The 22,104-nt window shown below is 38.6% G+C and overlaps 1 protein-coding gene across 7 annotated transcripts in view; it reads right to left on the bottom strand.

The window, feature by feature from the left end:
• The window catches only part of SUGCT (succinyl-CoA:glutarate-CoA transferase), a 351,481-nt gene that overhangs the window by 105,664 nt on the left and 223,713 nt on the right, over positions 1–22,104 (bottom strand). The window contains exon 13 of one of the 7 annotated variants that reach the window (XM_071804762.1): positions 12,412–12,481. The exons of the other annotated variants lie outside the window; for them this stretch is intronic. Within the exon in view, the coding sequence (XP_071660863.1) occupies positions 12,412–12,481 (70 nt within the window). The remainder of the gene's footprint in view (positions 1–12,411; positions 12,482–22,104) is intronic. 7 annotated transcript variants of the gene reach the window in all.

The raw sequence follows: 22,104 nt of genomic DNA, 5'->3' as shown, positions 1-22,104 counted from the left end.
ACGTAAATACAATGCTACAACACTAACAAATCCAGCACCAACAAGTCCACCTAGTCCAGCACCTCTCACAAATATCCTCCTATACTTCCTACAGAAACGTGGCCTTAGTGATAAATGCTGTTTCCCAGCTGGCTTCATTTTGCCTGTGATTGAAAAGGTGGTCTTGGTGAAGGAATGTGGTGTAGAGAAATCAGAGCTCTCTCCTAACTTTGTACAGCCTCTCCACGACCTCCTCAAAGCCCATGTAGCCACTTCATGCCGTTTCTTGAACAACATAAGGGTAGCAAGTGAAACAAAAAGTTGATATGAGATTACTGCACTACTGTACTGCTGCAGTATAGAACCGTAAAAGCACATAATAGCCTCCTGTAACTAGGAACACCATTCAAGAGAGAATTAAAATGGCCCACAATATTTTAATCGTTATCAGATTAAGACCTGTAACTTAAGCCAAGCAAACCCTCTAATTTCTGGGTACCTGAAACCAGTACATAGATCAGAATTTTGTACTCTTAAAAGCATTTTATGAATATCTGACAACTTGTTTTTGCTCTGAAACTCCTTCCTGTACCACAGTCTATTAACTTTTTTCTGTTAGCATATGCCCTTTAAAGATATCTGCGGATGTTTTAAAGCCTTTGAGAGAGTGTGTGTGTGCATGCATGAACTTTCAGTATCTCCTGTAACATTTGGCCTGCATATGGAGAAACCTGTGATTTAAAGCTAGCTAAAGATTACCAGACAGGCCTCTGAGCAACACACAGAGATGAATGTGCCAAGGGACAATTATAAGAAAAAGAGAAGGAGGCTTCTAGCACTCAGTCAGGGATATGCAGTTTACCACTAAAATAAGCATATATTTCTTTAGTCAAGAGGTCCTTTTTTTTTTTTTTTTTGCAACTTCAGGCAAACTACTTGGTTATTTCTATTTTCTCACTGTAATCACTCCAAATTGATTAAGACTACATTTTTCACCAGTAACCAGTTGCTTTGAATGCCTCCGTTTAAAAAAGCCTCATTTTACAAAGGATATATGACCAGTACTTACAACAATTAAAATTAGTATTGGAAGCAGGAAACGGCAAAAAAATGTTTTCATTTGTGGTCTTTGACACAGTGAGAGCTGGTACTCTTGACTATGAACAATCTGAACTCCTGAACAACACAGGTATTTGGCACACAATTAGGGGCTGAGCACTTCAGGTTAGCTCCAAGGCCATTTGGATTAGATGATATCTACAGGACTTAAAAGCAATTATGCATTGCACACAGTTTTTCCTTCCGAAAAAGTCCCCAAGACATTTCATGATTTGTACAGCTGGGCAGCACTTTCAGTGAATACTGTGTTAGTTTTGAGACCACCTGAAAATGATTTACAAATTCAGGGTGAAATCAGCGCTAGTTCAGCTGAAAAAAATCCCCCAAAACTTAAGACACCTCACTTAACAAATTCCAAAGTGATCGCTTCTAAATTATGTCTCCATTTTGAATCCAGCTTTAAAGAGAAAGAAGGAAAAAACAATGTATTTTAAAACTCTACAAAGTATTTTGATTTGGGGTGACAGGGTTATATTTAACTGACTGCAGGAAACCATTTCAGATCACCAGGAATAGCAATCCTACCACACTGGGAAGTGAGCGCCATTCACCTTCACTAGGATGTTATTCATTCCCAAATCCAAACACCTCTCTCCTTTTTCGCAAAGCAAAAACAACCAGCTCCACCCTACACTTCTGATCATATTTATTCTCCCACTCACTCTTTTTCTTCTTCCTAGGCCTCTTCTCCATGAGTCTGTTTGCAGCAGCTGGATGTCATTCTTTTTCTGGGGCTGCTCTATCGATCTGGAAGGATCCTGAATCCCTGAGTCACGTCCTTTCCCTAAATTTTCCCTTCCTTTTTCTCCTTAGTTCATCTGTTTTGTGGCTCTTTCACGCAGTAAGGATGCTACATAAAAATAACACCGCTCTGTAACTGTCTATTTTGAGATAAAGCATTATATTCAAACTCAGGCAATGAATTCACAAACATCATCCACAATCCTGCTTTTTTTTAAAGCATTGTTCTGTGAGGGTGGTACTAGCTTGCCAGTTAAAACCAGCAATTGCAGCTGGCAAAAATGCATGCACTTCAAAGAGTCTTTAGCTTATATACACAAACTCATTGCCAGCATTGTTTTTTTCTCATAGTACAAGAGCTGCTAAAAGTTTCAGAGAAATAAATACAGAAAGATGCTTCAAAGTTGAAAAACGAGCTCTCAAAACAGACATGAATTTATATAAACAAAGATTAAACAAGATTAAGCAAGACCTAAATTTAAAAGCCTTCCTGTAGGTGTATGGCGCTTTTTTTTTCTTTTTTCTTTTTTTTTTTTGTGAGAAGCAAGTTGTAATTACCTGTCAAAGAACAAAATAGCAATGGTGTCTGGAAAGAATGCATTATTTAGAGAGAGTGACTACTTAAGAAAGAAGCTTTCATCACAGGGTATATTCCATGGAAACATACAGCTTACCTTGTACCATGAGCTATTTTACTGCAACTTGACTCCTGTCTTGACACGCAGTTTTCAACAAAAATAGCCAGTGACTACCTGCCAGGCAAACCTCCCCCTTGAAACAACTTCTCCCCTCCCCCAAAAAACCCAGAATCCCTGAATGAAATATTAAAACTACTAAAAAGAAATACTGAAATTACTTTTTAAAATTTGCCTTGAATTAAACTATGAAGCAAAGCTCACAACTGATCATTTTCCAGGCACAGCACTTCATGAAAAAACTCACTTAATGAGATGGATTAACACTAACATCTATTCGGGGACCCTTTACTCCCCGACATCATGATATAAAAGCACTTAATAAGTAACAATCACCAAGGTATGAAGGTGCAAAATATCAGTTTCCAGTAACAGTTTCTTGAATACAGAAGATCAATTAGAGAAAATTCCCGTCTGCATAAGTATCACCATTTTCCGTTACAGAGGCATTGTTAACGTAACTCAAATTGTTTATCTTTCCACTTAATGTGGATATGTGAGACCGAACTCTTAATTTCAGTGCAGTTGCTGAAGTATGTTAGGTCATTCTCATCCGAAGCCATTTGAGTTCCTGCAATGAGCAGCAAGAAGTGTTTCAAGGCCAAATCTGCTGCTTTTATGAACGCTATCAGGCCAGAAACTCTCCCGTGCAGAGTTTTACTTGGAGAAGGCAAGCTGGGGAACGCTATCAGGAAGCCATTTATAGCTCCCTAATTCTGTGAGCACCTGGTTGAGTCGCAGCAGCGCACAGCTGCATTGCTCCCTGACACCCTCCCCCTTCTTGCCTTCGGTACGTGATCAAGGGGTGGCGGGACAAGTGGGTACAACGGCAAACAGCTTCACACACAGAGGGGTGCTCAGATGGTCAGGTGCAAGCAGGTTGCAGGTCCTTTCACTTACACGCACGTGGTAAAGGCGGTGAGGGTGGTCTTAATGAATTCGGTGTGTCTGGATAGGTGCATCTGAACAAAGAGGATCAAATACAATAGGAATACAAAGCTTCTTGAGAACACTTTTTGATGATATTGCTGTTACAAATAGCATGCAGGAAGTGATTAAGCCTTGCACATTGCCATGGCACTATTACAAACATGAAGCTTCCAGCGTGAGCGCTATATATGGAACACCTTTTTCGCCTTGCATTTAAAAACAGGGTATTTATACCATGTTAATAGCCATCTGTCTTACAGATTTTCTTTTTTTCCTGCTTATAACATTGTAACCTGCAACGTACATTTTCCTTAACACTATAAACACACCTTCAGATCTAAAAAACAAAAAGAAAGAAGAAAAAACCCACCTCAATGCCCTTCCTCTAAGAACACAACAAAACAATTCCATAGCAGGTGGAGTCAGAGAAAAAGCAAATTACTTCATTTTTTTAATTCAATCTGCAATATTCCCCCAACACGAACGTCAAATTGCAGGTGCATACGAAATACTTCTGCTATGACAAGAGCTGCGTATCTTCATAACCAGCGCTTCTCATAATGATGTGTGAACTAAATGCTAACTGGAATAAAATGGACAAAAGCCAAGAAAAACGTCCCAAGTGGCAGTCACGTACAGAAGAGGGACTAAGCCATGTGAGAACATAAGGTCATACGGCTGACGGTCCAAAGGGAATCACCATTTCCCTTCATTTCTCAAACTTCTCAGACGGCAGGAATAGTGTTTGCATAGTACTGGGATTTGAGCCCACAATGCTGAGGGAATCCCAGCTGGCATCACAATCATCATATTGAATTATCACAGTGCAGCAGCAGACAACAGAGACAGGGACAAGAGCAGGAATTGGCAGACTCTTAAAGACTGCAGCTAGCAAAGTTTACATCTTTGTTACTTCCATTTCATAATAACCTCATACCAGAAACTATCAAAAAGGCATGATTTGGTCCAAGAATTCAGAAGACCAAGACTTCTCAGAAGAAATGATCACTATGCTCTCTTCCACCAGGCCTTTGTATTTCAAGACCATAACAATCTCCACAAACCCATTCTTAAACATATCAAGCTCAATGGCAGCTGGAATGCTTACATCCATTACCTCTATGGGAATGTTCTACCTTCATTTATTTCTCAGCCTAACCATACTCATGGACAGTTTTACTATGCCTTTACTTGCAAAAATGTATCCTCTACTCCAAAACTTGCCCGTTCAATTTATTTACAGGGAGCAAAAATAATCCCTATACCTTCTGCTTTGTTAATTTAAACAAGGTTCACTCTTTATAGAGCATATATCTAGCTAGGAAAATGGAAGTCTGACTGCAGCACAAGCTGGAAAATCTTAAGGAGCTGACTATAACAGAAAGAAAAGCTGATGACAGCGCACAGGTACAAGCTTACTTGGGACTTTAGAATAGGTGCTCCAGTTTCTAATTTATGCTGAAGACAGTGCTACCATACTTCCATTGCTTGTTACTTGCTTTTGTGAGAGCAAAGTAGGTAAGTGTACATCTTTATTTATCTGACAGTCATACAGCTCTGGCAAAACAGACATGAGAAAGGTTAAGGATATAGGGTCACAGCGCATCTCCTTGGATACTAACAGTGTTTTGGCTAAGGCAACACAAAACCTGGAATGAGATTTCTCAGAGCGTGCACTTCTATTCAGCCTCTAAGAAATCTCTGGTTAGCGCACTAGTGGTACTTGGTAATTTAGGTCAGTCTGCTGTAAACCATGAAGAATTGCTGTCCCAGAGGGATCATAGGAAGAAGAACACAGAATATCCTCATCACCAGGCCCATGATTAGAAATATTATGTGTCAGTGTCCTTTAAAAAAGTGCACTTTAACGTGACATTTTCCATTATGAACAAAATTCTGCCTATTTTCTCCAGTTATGTAAAAAAAGTAACACAAATCAATTAACATAAGCTTCCAACGGTAGCTACACGTGTTTTATCTTAGCATTTGCCACCTATTTGTAGTGCATTGATAAAAAAGGCAACTTCACTGAGTAACAGTTCAAAGCACTTTTCTTCAGCACTTACGCTCTTTATGAGGAAGAAATCTCCTACCCTGTTGACTTCAAGAGCTAAGGAAGTAAGTCTTACTTTAAATTCATTGGATTGTGGAGCATCTTTCTCTGTGCTGACTAGTAAAGGTGAGATATAGCCCATCTAAATCTAGTCATATGAAAGGTGAGCACCTAGTCTCACCTAGACAGATGGGATGAACTGCCATCTAGAGGTGTCCCTGCTCCCGTTCTCTTCACTGAACACAGAAAAGACACTACAAAACCTGTTTAGACCATAGGCTTAACTGACATATAGCTAAAATTAGTCATAATGTCCCCCACATACCTTGTGATATTTATAAAGAGCCCTTTCTTTGAGATTTTTTCATGAAGCTTCTGCCATCATTTCTATATTATTAGATTTGCATCTTTACTAATTTCTACATGATTAGATTTATGTCTTTACTTACCTCCTGTTTCTCAGAGTAAAGTATTCCATTCACTGTGTGCTTAAATGCACTGACAAGCACTTCTATGAAAAATATTAAAATACCCTGATTATAAACAAATGCTACATAGGAATGGCCTTTCTCTTTGCCCACTTTGATTCCTTAACCTGTAAGCTCTCCCTCAAGCAAAATTATGAAGCTCACTAACTAGCTAACTGTGAAGGAACTACACTTGATTTACAATTCAAATGTTAGGACTTATGAGGCGGGTTACAGTTTTTCGTTCTTGAGAAACTGCCTTGTGACCTTCTTAAGAGAAGTTAATGCCAAGACTGGCATATCAAGTTAACACTACCAAGCAAAAAGTTCTCAGTAGTCTCTTCTGCAAGAGTCATTTAATAAGACTTTCCACTGAATCAGCCCAGAATCTTACTCATCTTCCTCGTAAAAATTATTCTATACCTTAGTGTTGCTCCATGCCACTGATTCGGCTTTCTTGTTAATTTAAGGAATAGCTCAAATCTATACAGACACTATTCCTCCATTCTGTTTTGCAACATTTCCCACTGATTTCTTTAGAAATTAAAATTTCTTGTTATGCTGGGGTTAAGGTGCAGTGGGAAGGGTGTGGGCAAACGGGGAAGGGAGATGACATTTTAAAATGCTTTATAAAACACCAGATGTTGCAGAACCAACGGAGTGGAACAATGTATTTGCAATTATCAAAAGAAGAGAGTTGTTTGTCCGCATTTTTAAAAACTCATGGGATACTTTTAAGTCACTTAGTTGTGGTCTTTCTGTGTGTGAAGAACATAGCAAACGCCCTTATAGATTTGATATTTAAACGACATGCACGACAAGGGAATCGCTTGATGTGGTTCAGCATTTGCTCTTGTTACACTCTGTACTATGCTGTAAACATTCCAGCTGTGTGAATAATATAAAAACTATGCAAAAGCATTTTGCCCTTCTTCGTGTATCTTTCTCCCGTGTATTTGAGTTCTTTAAAATTGACATGGGCATTTAACAAGGCAATGCTGGAAACATACTACTGTTTAGTTCCAATAAGAGATGTGGGCAGCTGACAAGGAGATCCTACTTCCTAACTTGTGCTTATAGCTTCCGTTTCAACAACCCTTTTAGCTGGAAGCCTAACAGCTATGTTGTTTTTCTATTCCATAGCTATGCACAGGATAATTACTATTACATTTTTATCCATGACAGAAGAAAATATTCTAACACTTAAGCATCCCTTCCTCCTCATCACTAAAGAAAAGACCACATTCACTGAAAAATCAATCTGTTCTTCCATGTTCAAAGAGCTGTTGTGGATATTTTACGCAATGTGACAGATATTTTTGTTTGGAAACGATTCTGCTTGCACATTACATCAGTTCTATATTGCTCTAGAAATATTCTGTGGAGGTTAGGAGTCAGAAATCGTGAGCTCTGTGTTCATTCTGCCATTAACCGACTGTGTTCCTTTGGACAATTCACTATTTCTCTGTGCCCTGGCTTTCCCATCTGTAAAAGGCAGCAGTTTTAAATACTCAGCTGACAGAGGTTTTGTGAATGCCAAAATATAGTACAGCTCTGAAAAGTGACTATGCAAAAAGGCATCTTCTGACTCAAAGAGCCTCTCCCTTGGTGCAATCCACATGTGAATTCACATGGCCTATACACCACACAAATCCCATTTGGAGCACTTAAGGAGAACATTGCTATACAGTGGGCTTGTGTAGAGTTATGGATTTCATTCCCCAGAGGATACTTAGCCACATGTGCTGACTTCAGTGGCAAAAAAATATATTTTTATTGATTTTTCTCCCGATAGTCATGCAGAACGTAGCTGAGATTGACGCAGCTGCAGATTCCATTCCACCCTGTACTCCTTCGATACAATCATTTACTGTTCTTTCACATAGCGCAACAACAGTGAGGCAACACTATTGAAAAGTGTTGGAACTGCCTACAAATCTCCAAGGTAAAGAATCTGAAAACAGAGGGATAAAATGAGCCTTGAAGCAAATTGGACTGCACAGGTGTAAATAACTTGGTCAGCAGAATCTCTAACTAGTGATGATGAGTACATTGGGAAGAATCCAGTCAGCTCTCAGAGCAAAGGATCAGTTTGCAAGGAAGGGCTTATTTTTAGTTGCGAGCAACAATGACTTGATCATGAGTTACTGTGGACAACTAACATGGAAGGTTTCAACACCATTTCTGCAGCAGTTTTTCAAAAATCTTTAATGTATTAATACTTGAGAAGTACTGTAAAATCCTGAGATGAAAGACAATGCAGAAAGTATTACAATGCTTCTCCTTTGGGTTTTTTGCTCATTTACAGAAAACCAATCTTTGCTTCTTAAGAATTCATCTGGTCCTTATATCCCCATTGTTTGTGTTTATGACATAATCATTTCCACAGCAACTAATTAGGAGAAATCAAGAATTATGGTCTGAGATGAGGCTTGTAAGCAGCAAATGAAATCATACAAAACACATAGGAGATTTTTTAGTGGAGTCTTCTATCTAGCCAAAAAAGTGAAATGGGGAAACCAGTATAACCAGTATACACTATGCAAGTTAATTTATTTAAAATGAAGACTGAATTTTCACCTAAGACTGTGTCTTTTATTCACTGGTCCATTTTCTTCTTGAACATGTAATGCACATTTAAGAAACAGGAATGGCTGGACCAAGTCAGATCAGAAGTCCATGCAGTTCAATGGCCAACAGAAGAATGCCTTGTTGTAGAGTAGAGAAATAAGTGGAGCTACTTTTCCAGCATACTCCCACAGTAATTTTCAGCCAGAGACTTCTATCTGCAATTTCTCCAATGCAAGAGAATCAGTCCTACTTCATTTAACATCCCCATACAAAAGCACACTAGAGTATTCCTTTTCTGACTCTCTTGGTGGCTTGGGATAAACTGAGAGGAGGAGGCCTGTTCATCTCTAATGTTCTTTGGTATACTTTTTTAGTCTTTGGTTATTATTACAGAAAACCACTAAACATAAAATTGTGAGTCTCTAAGCAAGACTTAAAGCTATTGATCTTGTGGTTGGGTTGAACAGGGCAGAGTGTAGGCTAGAAGGAGCATTCAGGTAACTACCATCAGTATCAGTTCAGTTGCATCTAAGGATGTTCGTCATGGCAATTTTGGCCACCCAGTGGCCCACCTACCCTTTTAGCAAAAGGTCAGGGAGGGATAATGACATACATGAGTAAGGTGAAATTAGAACTAATGACTAAACCAGTACTTTCCTCCAGAGCTGCTAAGCAGTTCTTCTCACAGTCTCTGAGCCATAGAGACCTGACTTTGTCTCCTCTACTGCTTTGTGTCTTCAACAAGTTTCAAGATGCTCATAGACAAGGGCATTGTAAAGATTTATCAAGAAAAGAGTTCTTCTTTCCGAAAGGGACAACTTGAATAACCAGCAAGGAAGACAGGGTACAGAGGGTTAAACAAGGGATAAACAACGTTCTAAAGATAGTAAGTTTGCAACATGCTCTACTTTCTTCTTCCTATCACAGTACTCTCCTTGGGAGACCATGGGAAAAGAAACAAAGAGGTCAGCAATGCCAACTGGCCTCCATGTTATGGGAATTCCAGGAATGGTCTTTATTTTCCTCCTTATAGATTTGCTGAACACACAGAGCAAAAGGAAAGGGCACAGTAAAATGGAAAGAAGCTCCTTGCCATTTATTATGGAGTGTTTGGCCCTTAAAATGAGAAGAGTGAACATCACTGAGAGAGATAAAACTATTGTACAGGCTCCATATCTGAGGTTAAAGGGAGTTTTTATTAAAGTGAATTCAAAGTTTTGCTTACTCACTATAAACATTTCAAGGATACGCTGTGTCAAACAGCCCCTTATGTTAAATACAATATATGACACTGATGCTTTCCATAGCTTATCATCGATAGAACTGGAAGTGTAATAGCAATGGGTTTTAACTTTCTGGGCAGACAAAGTCATTTTGATAATGGTGGCCACCAGAGACAGGAAGAAGTCTAAACATTCCTGATCTTTGGGGTTAGTGGGAATTCAGATGAATGTGGAGGGACCACACATGTTCTCCTGGGAGAAGGGTGCTGGCAGCCATGTATAACACACAGTCCTTTCTTTGGCTCAGGCACAAAGGAACAGGAGAATCAGCTCTAAGAAAGTCACACTTCTGGACAGATGCAAGTCATTGCAACTGTGCGTACCATATGTGGGGAATGGTAAGGAAAGGACCGAGTACAAAAAGCAAAAGAGGGAAAGTGTCAGAGCCCTGGAAAGTAGGTTTATCCTGAGGCAGCAAAGGGCTTTAAAAACCACATACCATGCCAAGCCAAGTCAGGGAACTTTCCCTGCTGCCAGTTGAACTCTCAAGCAGACGAAACAAAGAAAGAAACATTAACAAAAAGGGCATTAACAGCAAAAGGACAGGAGTCAGTATAAGGTCTTTACATACAAAATGAACCCTTCTGTGTGTCAGCTCACTTTTGTTAACCTAACTTGAACTTCCCACATGACTACTTTCGAGTCAGGAAACCAGCAATTACAAGCAAAAAGCTACTGCTCCACACTAGGTAAGCAGTTTTTCTCGCTGCAGTAATGCCCCACAGGGCTGGAAATGGGAGCCCGGTTCTGAAAAGTGTGCCAGTGTTTCGCATTCACGTGCAGATCTACCTCGGTGAAAGCTGCCTGCTGAGCAATTAGCAGGTGGAGTGGTTGAGTCCGTTACCAAAAACCAGAGATATAGACAAGACATTCCTGTTATAATGTGCCACATCCTCAGATGTAACCAAAAGGCTTAGATTCACCCACCTGGGCTACAGCAAGCCTTTGCCAACCTGTACCTACCTAGATCAGTCAGGTTCATGAAGAAAAAAAAAATCCCAGCCCTATCTGACTTAGCTTTGCTAGCAAACGCAGTTAAGCTATGAAACAAAACTCTATCTTTTTATTGTGGAAAAATTCTATGACCTATAGCAACAGAACACGTAAACTGTGTTCCTCCAGGAGGATTTGCCGATGCAGTTTATCCAGGAAATACTTTTCAGTGTTAATAAACTTGGGAAACACCAACAACGTTAATGGGAATTGGAAAATAAGGAATTGAATCCTACATATTGGTTAGAGTTTTGTCACTAACTTTAGTTGGGGTAGGTTTTCACCCATAAATTCACAATCAATACAGTAACTTTTACGACAGAGGTAATTAGACTCAGATATCTACAACTATCCACACACAACTCTATATGAAAAAAAGACTATATTTTATAGTCTCCATTCTACATACACATGGACCTAGCATACGTACAATGCTTAACATGCAATTCTAGCTACTTATTTTTTGATGTTGTGATTCCTTTTATACAGGTCTCTAGAGATTTTTATTTTGAATCATAAAACCAATGGTGTACTTAAAGAGATAGAAAAAGATCCTGGATATGAGTTTCACAACTGCTTAAGAACTACATCATGACCTAAGGTTTCCATTTCATTCCTCTGTGATATACTGGCAGGATACAATCCTTCTCCCAGTGAAATCAATATTATCTTCGTCACTGATTGCCAACGGCATATATATTTGGTTTATTGCACTGTCATCTAGAAGCTAGTTGCTGCATTTCATATCACCGGTTACCTCAAACTTATCAGCTCTTGCCAAAAGAAAAAAAACACACCTGAAACATATTGAAATAATAAAAATATCAGTTTGGAGAGGATTGTTAACAATCAAATGAAAGGTTAACAATGGTTTAAAAACAGCTGAAGTCTTCAAAATTTTCAACACGGTATCCTGGCAAAACAAAATATCATTAAACCTTCCTTTAAAAAAGAAACCTCTAACATCAAACAGTATTAGGCATTTATCTTCAGAGCAGTGCATTACAGGTGACCTCTATAGATTGGAAATAGGATTACATCAACAAACCTTTCACTTTAAAGTGGTGGATGGTGTGAGATGAAAGGGTGCTCTCCCTAACATTTTGCAGTGCTACTGGCTCAGGTTTAAAGGAAGTATGCAACCAGGTATTCCCTGTCACATTCTAATCTCCAATCCTGACATGGATGTGAAAAGCAAAAGCCTTTGAAAATGATACTTTCATATGATGAAAAAGACCTGGAGAACTGTGCACAAATGGGTGTGAGAAATGTGAGGGGGAATACAGATAAGGAGATAAAGAGGAACCTTTACAATGAACATGGCCACATACTTACGCCATCAGCAATAACTCATGTCTGTAGCAGTGTGGATTAGCATCAGATAAAATGATATTAGAATTAGAGGTTGAAGCTTAATACCTGCATTTTATATCTCCCTGTTTCTGGAAAGGTTTCAAGTATGCAGCTTTTTTCACGACAGGGAAAGTACAGAGCTACTTTCCTGGACTTTATTTGACAAACAAAATAATTATGTATTCAAAGATTTAGCAAACAAAATATAATAAAAAAATTAAAAGCACCTTCAGTCCTCATATTCCCTTCCAAAACTTGGATGGTCTCCTGGGCACCCTGAGTTGGCTTGCACAGCTCCTGTTTAATGAAGTCAGAAATTCCCATTTACTTCATATTCAGTAGGAATTGCTGCCCAACTGTGTTATATTTTCAGGACTGTACTATAATAATTCAAATCACATCCAAAGGCCTCCATAGAAAACTGAGGGCCAAGGCTTAGAGTCCTCTAAACCCTTGAACAAACTCTGTCCACTTCCCAGCACTGCTTTTTAAGGGATTGATGCTTTTTCTGAGGAAGCATTCTGATGTGATAGACCTGTGCTGCATCTACAGTGTCTAACAGGGACTCAATAACATCACATGTCGTACACTTAAAAGACCCATATAACTCTACTTCAAGATGCTATTATTTTGGAAATGAATAGAATTTATGAGAGGAGAATACTGAGCCACTGGTCTTCAGGTACTGTAAAGGTTAAGCAGGCATACTGAAGAAAGCCTGAGCTCTACATTATTCAATCAAACACTTAGATAATTAAATATAATTCAAACAATTTAACTCCCTGCAGCTAAACTATAGTTGCCCAGAAGAGTCATACAGTATGCCATCACAGAATCACAGAATGTCAGGGATTGGAAGGGACCTCAGAAGATCATCCAGTCCAATCCCCCCGCTGGAGCAGGAACATCTAGATGAGGTTACACAGGAAGGCATCCAGGCAGGTTTTGAATGTCTCCAGAGTAGAAGACTCCACAATACCCCCGGGCAGCCTGTTCCAGTGCTTGGTCACACTCACTGTGAAGAAGTTTCTTCTCAAATTTAAGTGGAACCTCTTGTGTTCCAGTTTGTACCCATTACCCCTTGTCCTATCATTGGTTGTCACCGAGAAGAGCCTGGCTCCATCCTCGTGACACTCACCCTTTATATATCTGTAAACATTAATGAGGTCACCCCTCAGTCTCCTCTTCCCCAGCTCCCTCAGCCTTTCCTCATAAGGGAGATGCTGTAATAAAATGATCTACCATTTTCTTCCAATACTATATACCAATGGTACAGAAAGCATTAAGCATATACTAATAAAATCAGCATCTGTTCCTCACTTGGTGATACAAAAAAAAAAAAAAAAAAAAAAAAGAAGAGGCTCTTAAAAGTACTCTACTGCCCAATATTTTTAAAGGCTTTACAATGCCCCCTTAGCTCTGGGTTTGGTGGTACACTGACTGTGACTGCAAGCCAGGTGCTAGTTCTGTATAAAGGAGGATATAACCCTCTGTTGCCAGATACTTACTTAATTCCTCATAATTTGAGTTTTTCTGGAAGAGATTTCGAATCTGACCACGACAGTTATGAAAAAAAACTTGCACTCTAGTATAAAATATACAAATCAGAAAACATATACAACTAACAAAAACAGTCTCAGTACTACTTGATGAGAGGTATTTGTTTTCCCCTCCAACATTCTGGTAATGTAAAACCAGTGTATAAGGTAGAAAATCATTTTTCAATTTCAGGAAACATCATTACTAGCTGCCAAAAGTCTATCCATATAATAAGAACTATTTGCTAAAGCTGAACACCTGCAGTTTTATAGAAGGCCTCTGAGGACAGCTGTAAGTAAGTATTCCAGTCTACTGATACAGCAGCCAATCAAAACCTGAAGGTTTTGTCCCAGAAAACAACACATTTTGCTAGCTACAGCTCCATGTGTGTATACAGACATTTTATTGAGACAGGTAGATAGATAGGTAGACAGATTGTTCTTCTGAACGTGATATAATGCCCTGTACGCAAAAGCCAAAGCTAATGAAGGAGGTCAGTATAGTCCTAAAAGTACAGTTTCCTGCTCCCAAAAAGCTCTTGGAAGCAGTCCAGAGTGCTGGAAGTTTGCATCGTAGCAAACTGTCACACAAATATGTGTGCATTAGTTGTCTTCCCAAATACAAGGTAATTGTTTTGAACAGTTCATTAAAAAATGCTCGGTAGAAGTGAAACATCTTCCTCATAATATATATGAACAATACATCCACCCCACTATCTCTGCTGGCTTCCGCAGTTGAAAGTGCCACCATCCTTTCAAGTATTAAAAATATGTTATTTTCATTATTCGTACATGACTCCATTAGCATAGTTTTGCTCTTGTTATTTAGCAACAGCCAGGCTGTTACTTTAAAGGTTACGCTGCTTTAGGGGAAGTTTACCTAAAAAATATTCAGTCCCTTATATTTAAAAGTCCATGCATGCTTAGGAACTTCCAAAATGCTCTTAATTAAGCTTACATGGATGAGGGGATTATGACAGAACATAACTAGAGTTTAAATACGGAGAAGCAGCAAGAAAGTAAGACTCTCTTCTCATTGCAACAGTGATAAAAAATATTTCCCGCTATTCTGCTGCCAACCTCCTTGGCTGCTCGAAGTTCCACCTCAGATTTCACTCAGCTTTAACCACTGTATGACAAGTGTTTTGTATATACATGGTACGTTCCCCTCAAGTAACCAACCCACAAATGACCAATACTTTCAGAAATGTTACAACAGATATAAACAGTCATCCAGATAAAGACAACACTTCTTTCCCCTTAAACTTTTCTCCTGCTGTTTGGAGATGAGCTGAAACAACAGATGGGGCTTAACCTGGGGTTCTGCTTTTCACCTCCTCCACAGGCAAAGCTCATGAGCACAGACATGTGCAATGCAGAATTTCATTATCCCTTTCCACTGAGCAGAGAAAGCAAACAATCTTGGAAAAAGTGTTTCCAAGCACACGCGGTTTTGCCAACTGCCAACAAGGTTCCATGTCACACAAAGTGCACATAGCATGAATTTCATGGAAAATGGCATTCGGCCTCTAGTAATCCACTATGTAGAGTCTTCTGCAAAGAGAAGGATCTGGAAGGTGCATATGTGCACACACAAAAGAGTTTAAGATAGAAATATATGTTGGGTTTTTTTAAAGACTAAGTATGAAACACCCAATTATTTCAACAGCTGTTTACAAAGCCAGAGCTAGCATTCGTTCCTGAATTAAAACCAGAAATTCTTTCCAACGTATCTCTATGTAAATGAGACCAGCTCAGCTCTTACCTCAAGGTAAGAAGAATGCACCACCTCCAAAACCTGCATCACTTCCCAAACTTAAAGACTGAAATGAATGCTGTTAACTGCCTTGAAAAAACACAAATTCATTCCCTTGTTGGCTGGCAAGTTAAAAATTCAGCCATTATGTGATCTCAAGCAGCTCACCATGGGCTCACTACACATTTTGTATGCAATGGAAAGATGCAAACGTGCAAATGGTTTCAAGGAAAGGTTCAATAATTGCATTCTCTGACAGAACCTCCATCTATGCTGGGACTTGCCTCTCTCTCAGCTGTAAGTACAACCGGATGAAAGCAGATCCACAGCTCTCCAGAAGAACCACCATAAAGCCACAAGCTTATCTTTCTAGCAGAAAGACTGGCTAGCTTTTTTTACGAAAAGGGGTTATGCCAGCTAAGCTAACCTGCTTCCTCAAGTCACGTTCAGTACATAGTGGAAAGGAAGGTCTAAAAGCAATTTAGAAACTCGAAGCGAACACCCATTGAAACAATACCTATTCTTATTTCACTCAGTATGGGTCAAACACTGCATGCTTCTCTATAATGCTATAAAATCACAAACTCTGAATTTCAGAATAACTGTTCCAGGTGAAACTCTAGTCCCACCAAAGTCAGTCTCTACTGACTTCTTTCCTGAGGCCAGATCTCATCCTTAGTATTTGGAGGACCCCAAATTCTACACCAAATACCTGGAGATAGAAGCACAAAAAAATACAGGACAAATAATGCAGTCTGCTTTAAATAAGTATACTGGCTTTTATCTTCTTGGTTTGGGGTGAGTTTTCTTGTGTTTGTTGTTGTTGTTTTTCTGTTTGTTTTGTTCTATGTTTCCAGTGAGGACTATGAAAATTGTTGCTTCATCTTCATTCTGCTGGAATATGATTCACAGATTTTTATCCTGTGTCCTAAACTCAATCAATAAACACACTTCATTAGGACTATGAGAAAGATCCACAGAATCTAACAGAAACTGTCAGTACTAAACACTAATGCCGTCTGAGGTGCCTACACATATTTATATTACCTACATTATCAGTCAGATCCAAACCTGGCTGTACAGCTAGGCACTTTGCAAACAGAAAAATGACAACATCCAAAGAAATCAAAATGGTCACTGCTGGACATTTTTTCTACTTTTTTATTTTTATACTTATTTTTAAGGAAATTGAATAACTATACTCCTACTATACAGTGTTAGTCATTGTTTAAGATACAGATTCGTAAACCTACAGAAATTACTTTCCACAACAACACAAAGCCCTTTTTATCCTGTAAATATAAACTGGAAATATATGTGGCTCATAAGCATTCATTAATTCTGTTACTGCTGACCATTTATTTTTTCTCTAGTGAAAGTAATAACTAATTTCTTGGGTCCAGGTTCAAAGGTTCAGTAAGAGCTCAGTATGATGTTTTTACGAAGAGTTGGAAAGAAAACCCTTTAGACCGTGCACAGGCAAAAGTTACAGAGGCACTTGTGTTTAAAGGGTTAAGTTTAACAAATTATTCTTAATTACTAATATGTTAAAAAAGTGTTAAAAACCTATCATTAACAAAACATTTCATTCCATAGTTTGATCACAGAAAATGCAGGAAATTCAGAGCTGACATTCCCATAGCAACCTTAGCTCTATCCCATTGTGCGTATTCATTTCAACTGAGTCTTTCTTTCTGTGACCTCACAACACATGTGAAATCAAGAAAGGTGCTAGGAAAAAATCCTAAAATTCATATAAATCAGAAGTATTTTGTTAAGTTCCATTATTGTAGTAGAAGCATTTGAGTGGAGGTAGCATTCTCAATTAAAAACATGTTGACTAGTTGCATTTATTTAATGTTATTGCATCTAAATGCACACTATACCAACATTTCTGGTTGCTCACCTTTCACATTAGGATGTTTACTTTACCCAAGCCTGGATACAAGAAACCTGGAATCTGAAAGAGTCTGTTAGGTATGGGGCTCTAGACAAATAATAACAAACTGCATCCCAAGTTGGCTCCTAGAGATGCAGAATAATTTCTTTTCCAATCCAAAACTAGCAACCTGCCAACCCCAACCATTCTCCATGTATACATAGGTCAAATGTTCCTGCAGTGTTTCTGCAGAACCAGAGTACAAGGAAATCCAGTAAAACAACCCTCCTGTGCTTCTTCACAGCATCAGGACAGGCTCATCTCGGCCTATGAGTCTGGCTCTGCTGCATATGGACCTGCCCTGCACCCATTTCCCTTCGCTCTGGATTTCATGTTAGACTGGCTGCAGAGTCACGCAGACACACAACTATCACAGATCTGATATCCACATCCTAATAAGATTATTTGCTGTACTGAAGGTAAATGTGCTGCAAAGCCTTCCTTGGGATTTTTCAGGAATTGGCCCGGGCCCAACAAATCCAGTGCTGTGCTGCACCTCACAAGTCATCAGACCTGAACAGGTTTCATGTATTTGTTGTCCAGCCTGTGCTAGGAGACACTATAAGGTCTCTGAATGTTACTTCACATGGTACGTAACAACACTCGTTACTTTCTGGAACTTGAGCGCAAGTACTTCCACCACTATATTGAGGCAAACATTTTCACATGGTGCTGAAAGAAGGTCTAAGTATCTAGAGTTCAAGTTTGAAAACACAGTAGATAAGAACAGTGAAAAGCATATCTAAGGGAAACGCTTTCAGCTACTGAATACCAGCTATTTCACACCTGAAAACTCAAAATGGCATGTCGCAGTACTTCATAAATCAAATCAGGCACAGGCTGCAAATATGCAGAATAATATCCAGCAGACCTAACCACCAAGGAGAGAAGGGAACACCAGTGACTTTGCACCTCTCTATACTGGCAAGGGAGTAAAGTGATTTGGGGTCTCATTGTAACTAAGAGGAACCTCAGGGCACTCGTCAGTGAGGACTGCTGCTCTTCAGAGTGGAAAAGTCTGAGAAAGGAATTAATGCCAACACACCTCTGGACATAAGGCAGGAAATACATACCTCCTAGGTATACTCTGGCTATTATTGAGAGAGAATCACAGAAGGTACGTATCACACTAAGTTTTGGAGATTTTTTTTCTGGAATGGTACATCAAAGGCCTTTGCATGTGCCTAGAACCTAAATGCTGTTTCTCTTGAGAAAGTCAAGATGTCAGACAAACCCAATCTTTTCAACTGGAAAACAGCATCTAAACTAAGACATGTTTTACTATGGAAACTTAAAGAGGGACTTTTGGAGTGAAATCTCTGATGCCACTTCGCACAATGCCATCTAGAGTCTCCAGTACCAAGCCTCTACTTTACAGACTAAATGAGGAAGCTGTTTTTTACGGGACAGTACTACAGGCAAGAACCTCCAGTCATGAATTATTAGTCTTTCTTAAACCAAATAGACTTTTAAACCAAAATATGCCAGGCAGTGTACCATGAAATAAATCACACAATGAGATGCATGTGAAAAATGTGTTAATTGCAATGACTTTTGGTCACTGAGAACTAGATAGTGTATTTTTCTTGAGCTAAATATGGATTTCTTCTCAGCAATGGTGGAAGTTCATTGAACAGATGGAAGCTGTACACAATCTAAAATTGTTGCAAGGTTGCCATTTGCATTCTCTTTCAAAATGAGATACAGTTTACACAGAACACAGAGGCCGCGTATAAATGTTTTCATTCACCGCTGCAATTCAGCAGAGCTTATTGCCTTGCTCATCTGCAAAAATGCTAGTTATTTCCAAGTACTCTTAAATGGATTGGTATCATGCGGTACTACAGAGAGACAACCCTCTCTTGCCACAGGGAGCTTGCAATGTGCAACTACAGAGTGGTTTAGAAGGCCATTGCTCAGAAATTTTGATTCAGTTGCTGTGTTCTGCTTCTCAAAATATCTGAAAATTACAGAAAAAGCAGGGAAAGGGTTAGGACAGAGAATAAAATGTGATTTAAGACTCTCAAAAGCAGGTGAAAGTTTCCCACAAACTTCAATGACCTGAACTATGTACTGACATTGTATAATATAGAAATTAGCTATACTGGTTATCATGCTATTGAAGACATGCTGCTCTTTTTTTTCCTGATATCTAAGCAATTTTAGCTATCTCTGCATTGCATCGCACCTGCAGTGCAGACACATCCTTGGTCAGGCTATTGCTACTCAAGAAGGTAAGTCTAGATGTGGAAGTAGATATGAGGAATGGAATAAGGATGAAAGGTAAAAAACTTAATAAAAAGTACAACATGTTGATGTAGCTAAAAGATAAATAGGTCTCACATAAAATATGAGTATCGTCATTTTTACAATTCTTTCAGAATTTTATCAAAATCTGAGGAGAGGCATTTCCTGAAAGTATTACAGGAATTGTAAGAAAAAAGTGTGAATCATAAAAGTGACTAATCTCTCTATCTAGTGCAGTTGCCATCAAGTTTCAGATTTTTTTAAATTATCAAATTTTGTACAAATATCTGTGTAATACCCTGGAAGCAAGAAGAAAATAAAATTTACAGGTGAAGCATCTAGCATGCAAAATTGGTCCTCTTAAAGATTCAAGATAGCCATGACCATTTACCAACACAGAAAATTATTTAAAGCTGAAAGGAAAAGGATTCTATTTTCTCTCTTTCAGACAAAAAAAAAGATAAAAGATATGATTTTAAAATGGTTTGTTTCCACATGACAGGTTAACACAGACTCCATAGGCACTGGCTGTGTAAGCACACATCATTTTTAAGCTGTGTCAATGTATAGGCAGAGAAGTTCTCATCTTTTCTGTTTGGCAAGGCAGTCAGCACAACATAAACCTCTACTGAATCTAACAGCTAACAATTACACATAAAATAATCTTTACCCTATGTGATAAAAACAAGCATAATAAAAGTTGCTAATAATCTTCCATAGTGGCACATAAATGTTCTTTTGTAATACCAGAAAGTTAGTGAGACACTCACTGTACCTATATCATGGAAGATTTAAGCCTCTATTCAGTATTTCTTTACAGAATTAGTAAAACTGAATAGTGGCCTCAGTCTGGTCCAAAAGAAACAAAAAAACCAAAAAAGTATTGAATCAGTTTATTTTAATTCTGTAGAAACTACCATAATGGGATATGTAAACATTGTGAAAGTTTAGGAAAATGATGGACTTCTCAGATGTCTGCAGGATAAGAAACAGCCAGATAGAATTATTGGGACTCATATCACTAGAACAGACACTGAGTGATGAAAACATTTCATTTCCATTGCAATAAAAATGTTTGGAATTGGTTTCCAAAATGCTAAGTAACACCCAGCAGAATACTAACAGTTTATATAAGAGTATTTCTACATGTTATCTTCAGACACATTAATTCCCTTTTCCTATATGTTGCACTGATTTTTGTTACTGTCCTGTAACAACTAGAGCAACATACACTAAAATGAAATCCAAAGAACTTACGAAGCCAGATAGAAAATTGCTCCTAGAACACAGTCCATACAAAAGCAGTACCAACAGGATTCAAGGCGTAACTACATGGATTTAGAGTTTGAAAACTAACTCAAAGATACAGCAGATGATAAGACTACTGACAGTTTTCGCAAAAAAGCCGAGACATTTTTTGCAAAAAGCACAGTAGTTTTGGCATTCAATACAATGTATTCCTATTAAAGTGGCCATTCTTTAATAACTTATTTCCACTTATTTTTGTCTCATAACAGTCCAGTTAAGAGGCATAATAACACAACAACTGCCTTGCTTGTCTTTCCTTTGGACCACTGTGGTGAATTCAGCACTTGGATTCCTAAGAGGTAACCACTTCACTCCTGACCAACAGCCTCAGTGACCACTGGACTGGGTCCCAGTGCTGCGGGAAACTCAGGAAAAAACAGAGTTCAGCCCATTGGCAGATGGTACGTGGGGTAAATCGTACCTGGGTTGAAGACATGAATGGGTGGCTGTGGTCTGTCACTGACTGCTCTGGAGAGGTCACTTCTACCCAAACTTATTAACCAGTTTCTATGCCCAACCAGCACTGTGGATCTGGACTTAACTTCCTCTGTAACTTACTTCTCCACCTTAAAATAAGGAACACAGCTTTTTCTCAGATTTTTAAGAGGCTGAGAAGACTAAGGGCTTAGAGACGTGCAAAAGATAGAACAAGTGGAAATAAAGAACTTTTTGATTACCAATTCCTGTATCAAAATCAACTTAAAGTCTCCTAACAGAGAATTATATTATTCTAAATGTTTTCTAAAGGAGAATTTAATACTGATAACTTAATTTTCTTGAGTGATTTTCCAAAGTCAAAAATGAACAGACGTGGGATTCGAATGAATTTGAACACTTCTATTTAAAAAAAAAAACAAAGACAAAAAAATGATTATACATGTATCACTTTTCCCTGAAGTACAACAGTAAAATATCCAAGACTATAATTCAATAACAAAAGCCAAAGTATGTATTTTTTAGTATTTTCCTGAAAGACCGTGTTCAGGTTACCTAGTTTACCTACATCATTTCCTACCTTATTCACTTTCTATAACAGGAGATGTTTGTATGTCCACAGAGTACTTGTAGAACTTCCAATTAGAAGTCATATCTTCTCATCACATAATTCAAACAGAAAAGGAAGAAAACATAG

Source organism: Patagioenas fasciata, chromosome 2, assembly GCF_037038585.1.
Source record: "Patagioenas fasciata isolate bPatFas1 chromosome 2, bPatFas1.hap1, whole genome shotgun sequence".
NCBI classification, from domain to species: domain Eukaryota; kingdom Metazoa; phylum Chordata; class Aves; order Columbiformes; family Columbidae; genus Patagioenas; species Patagioenas fasciata.
Note: the sequence above shows the minus strand (reverse complement) of the source record. Positions and strands in the feature narration are given on the sequence as shown.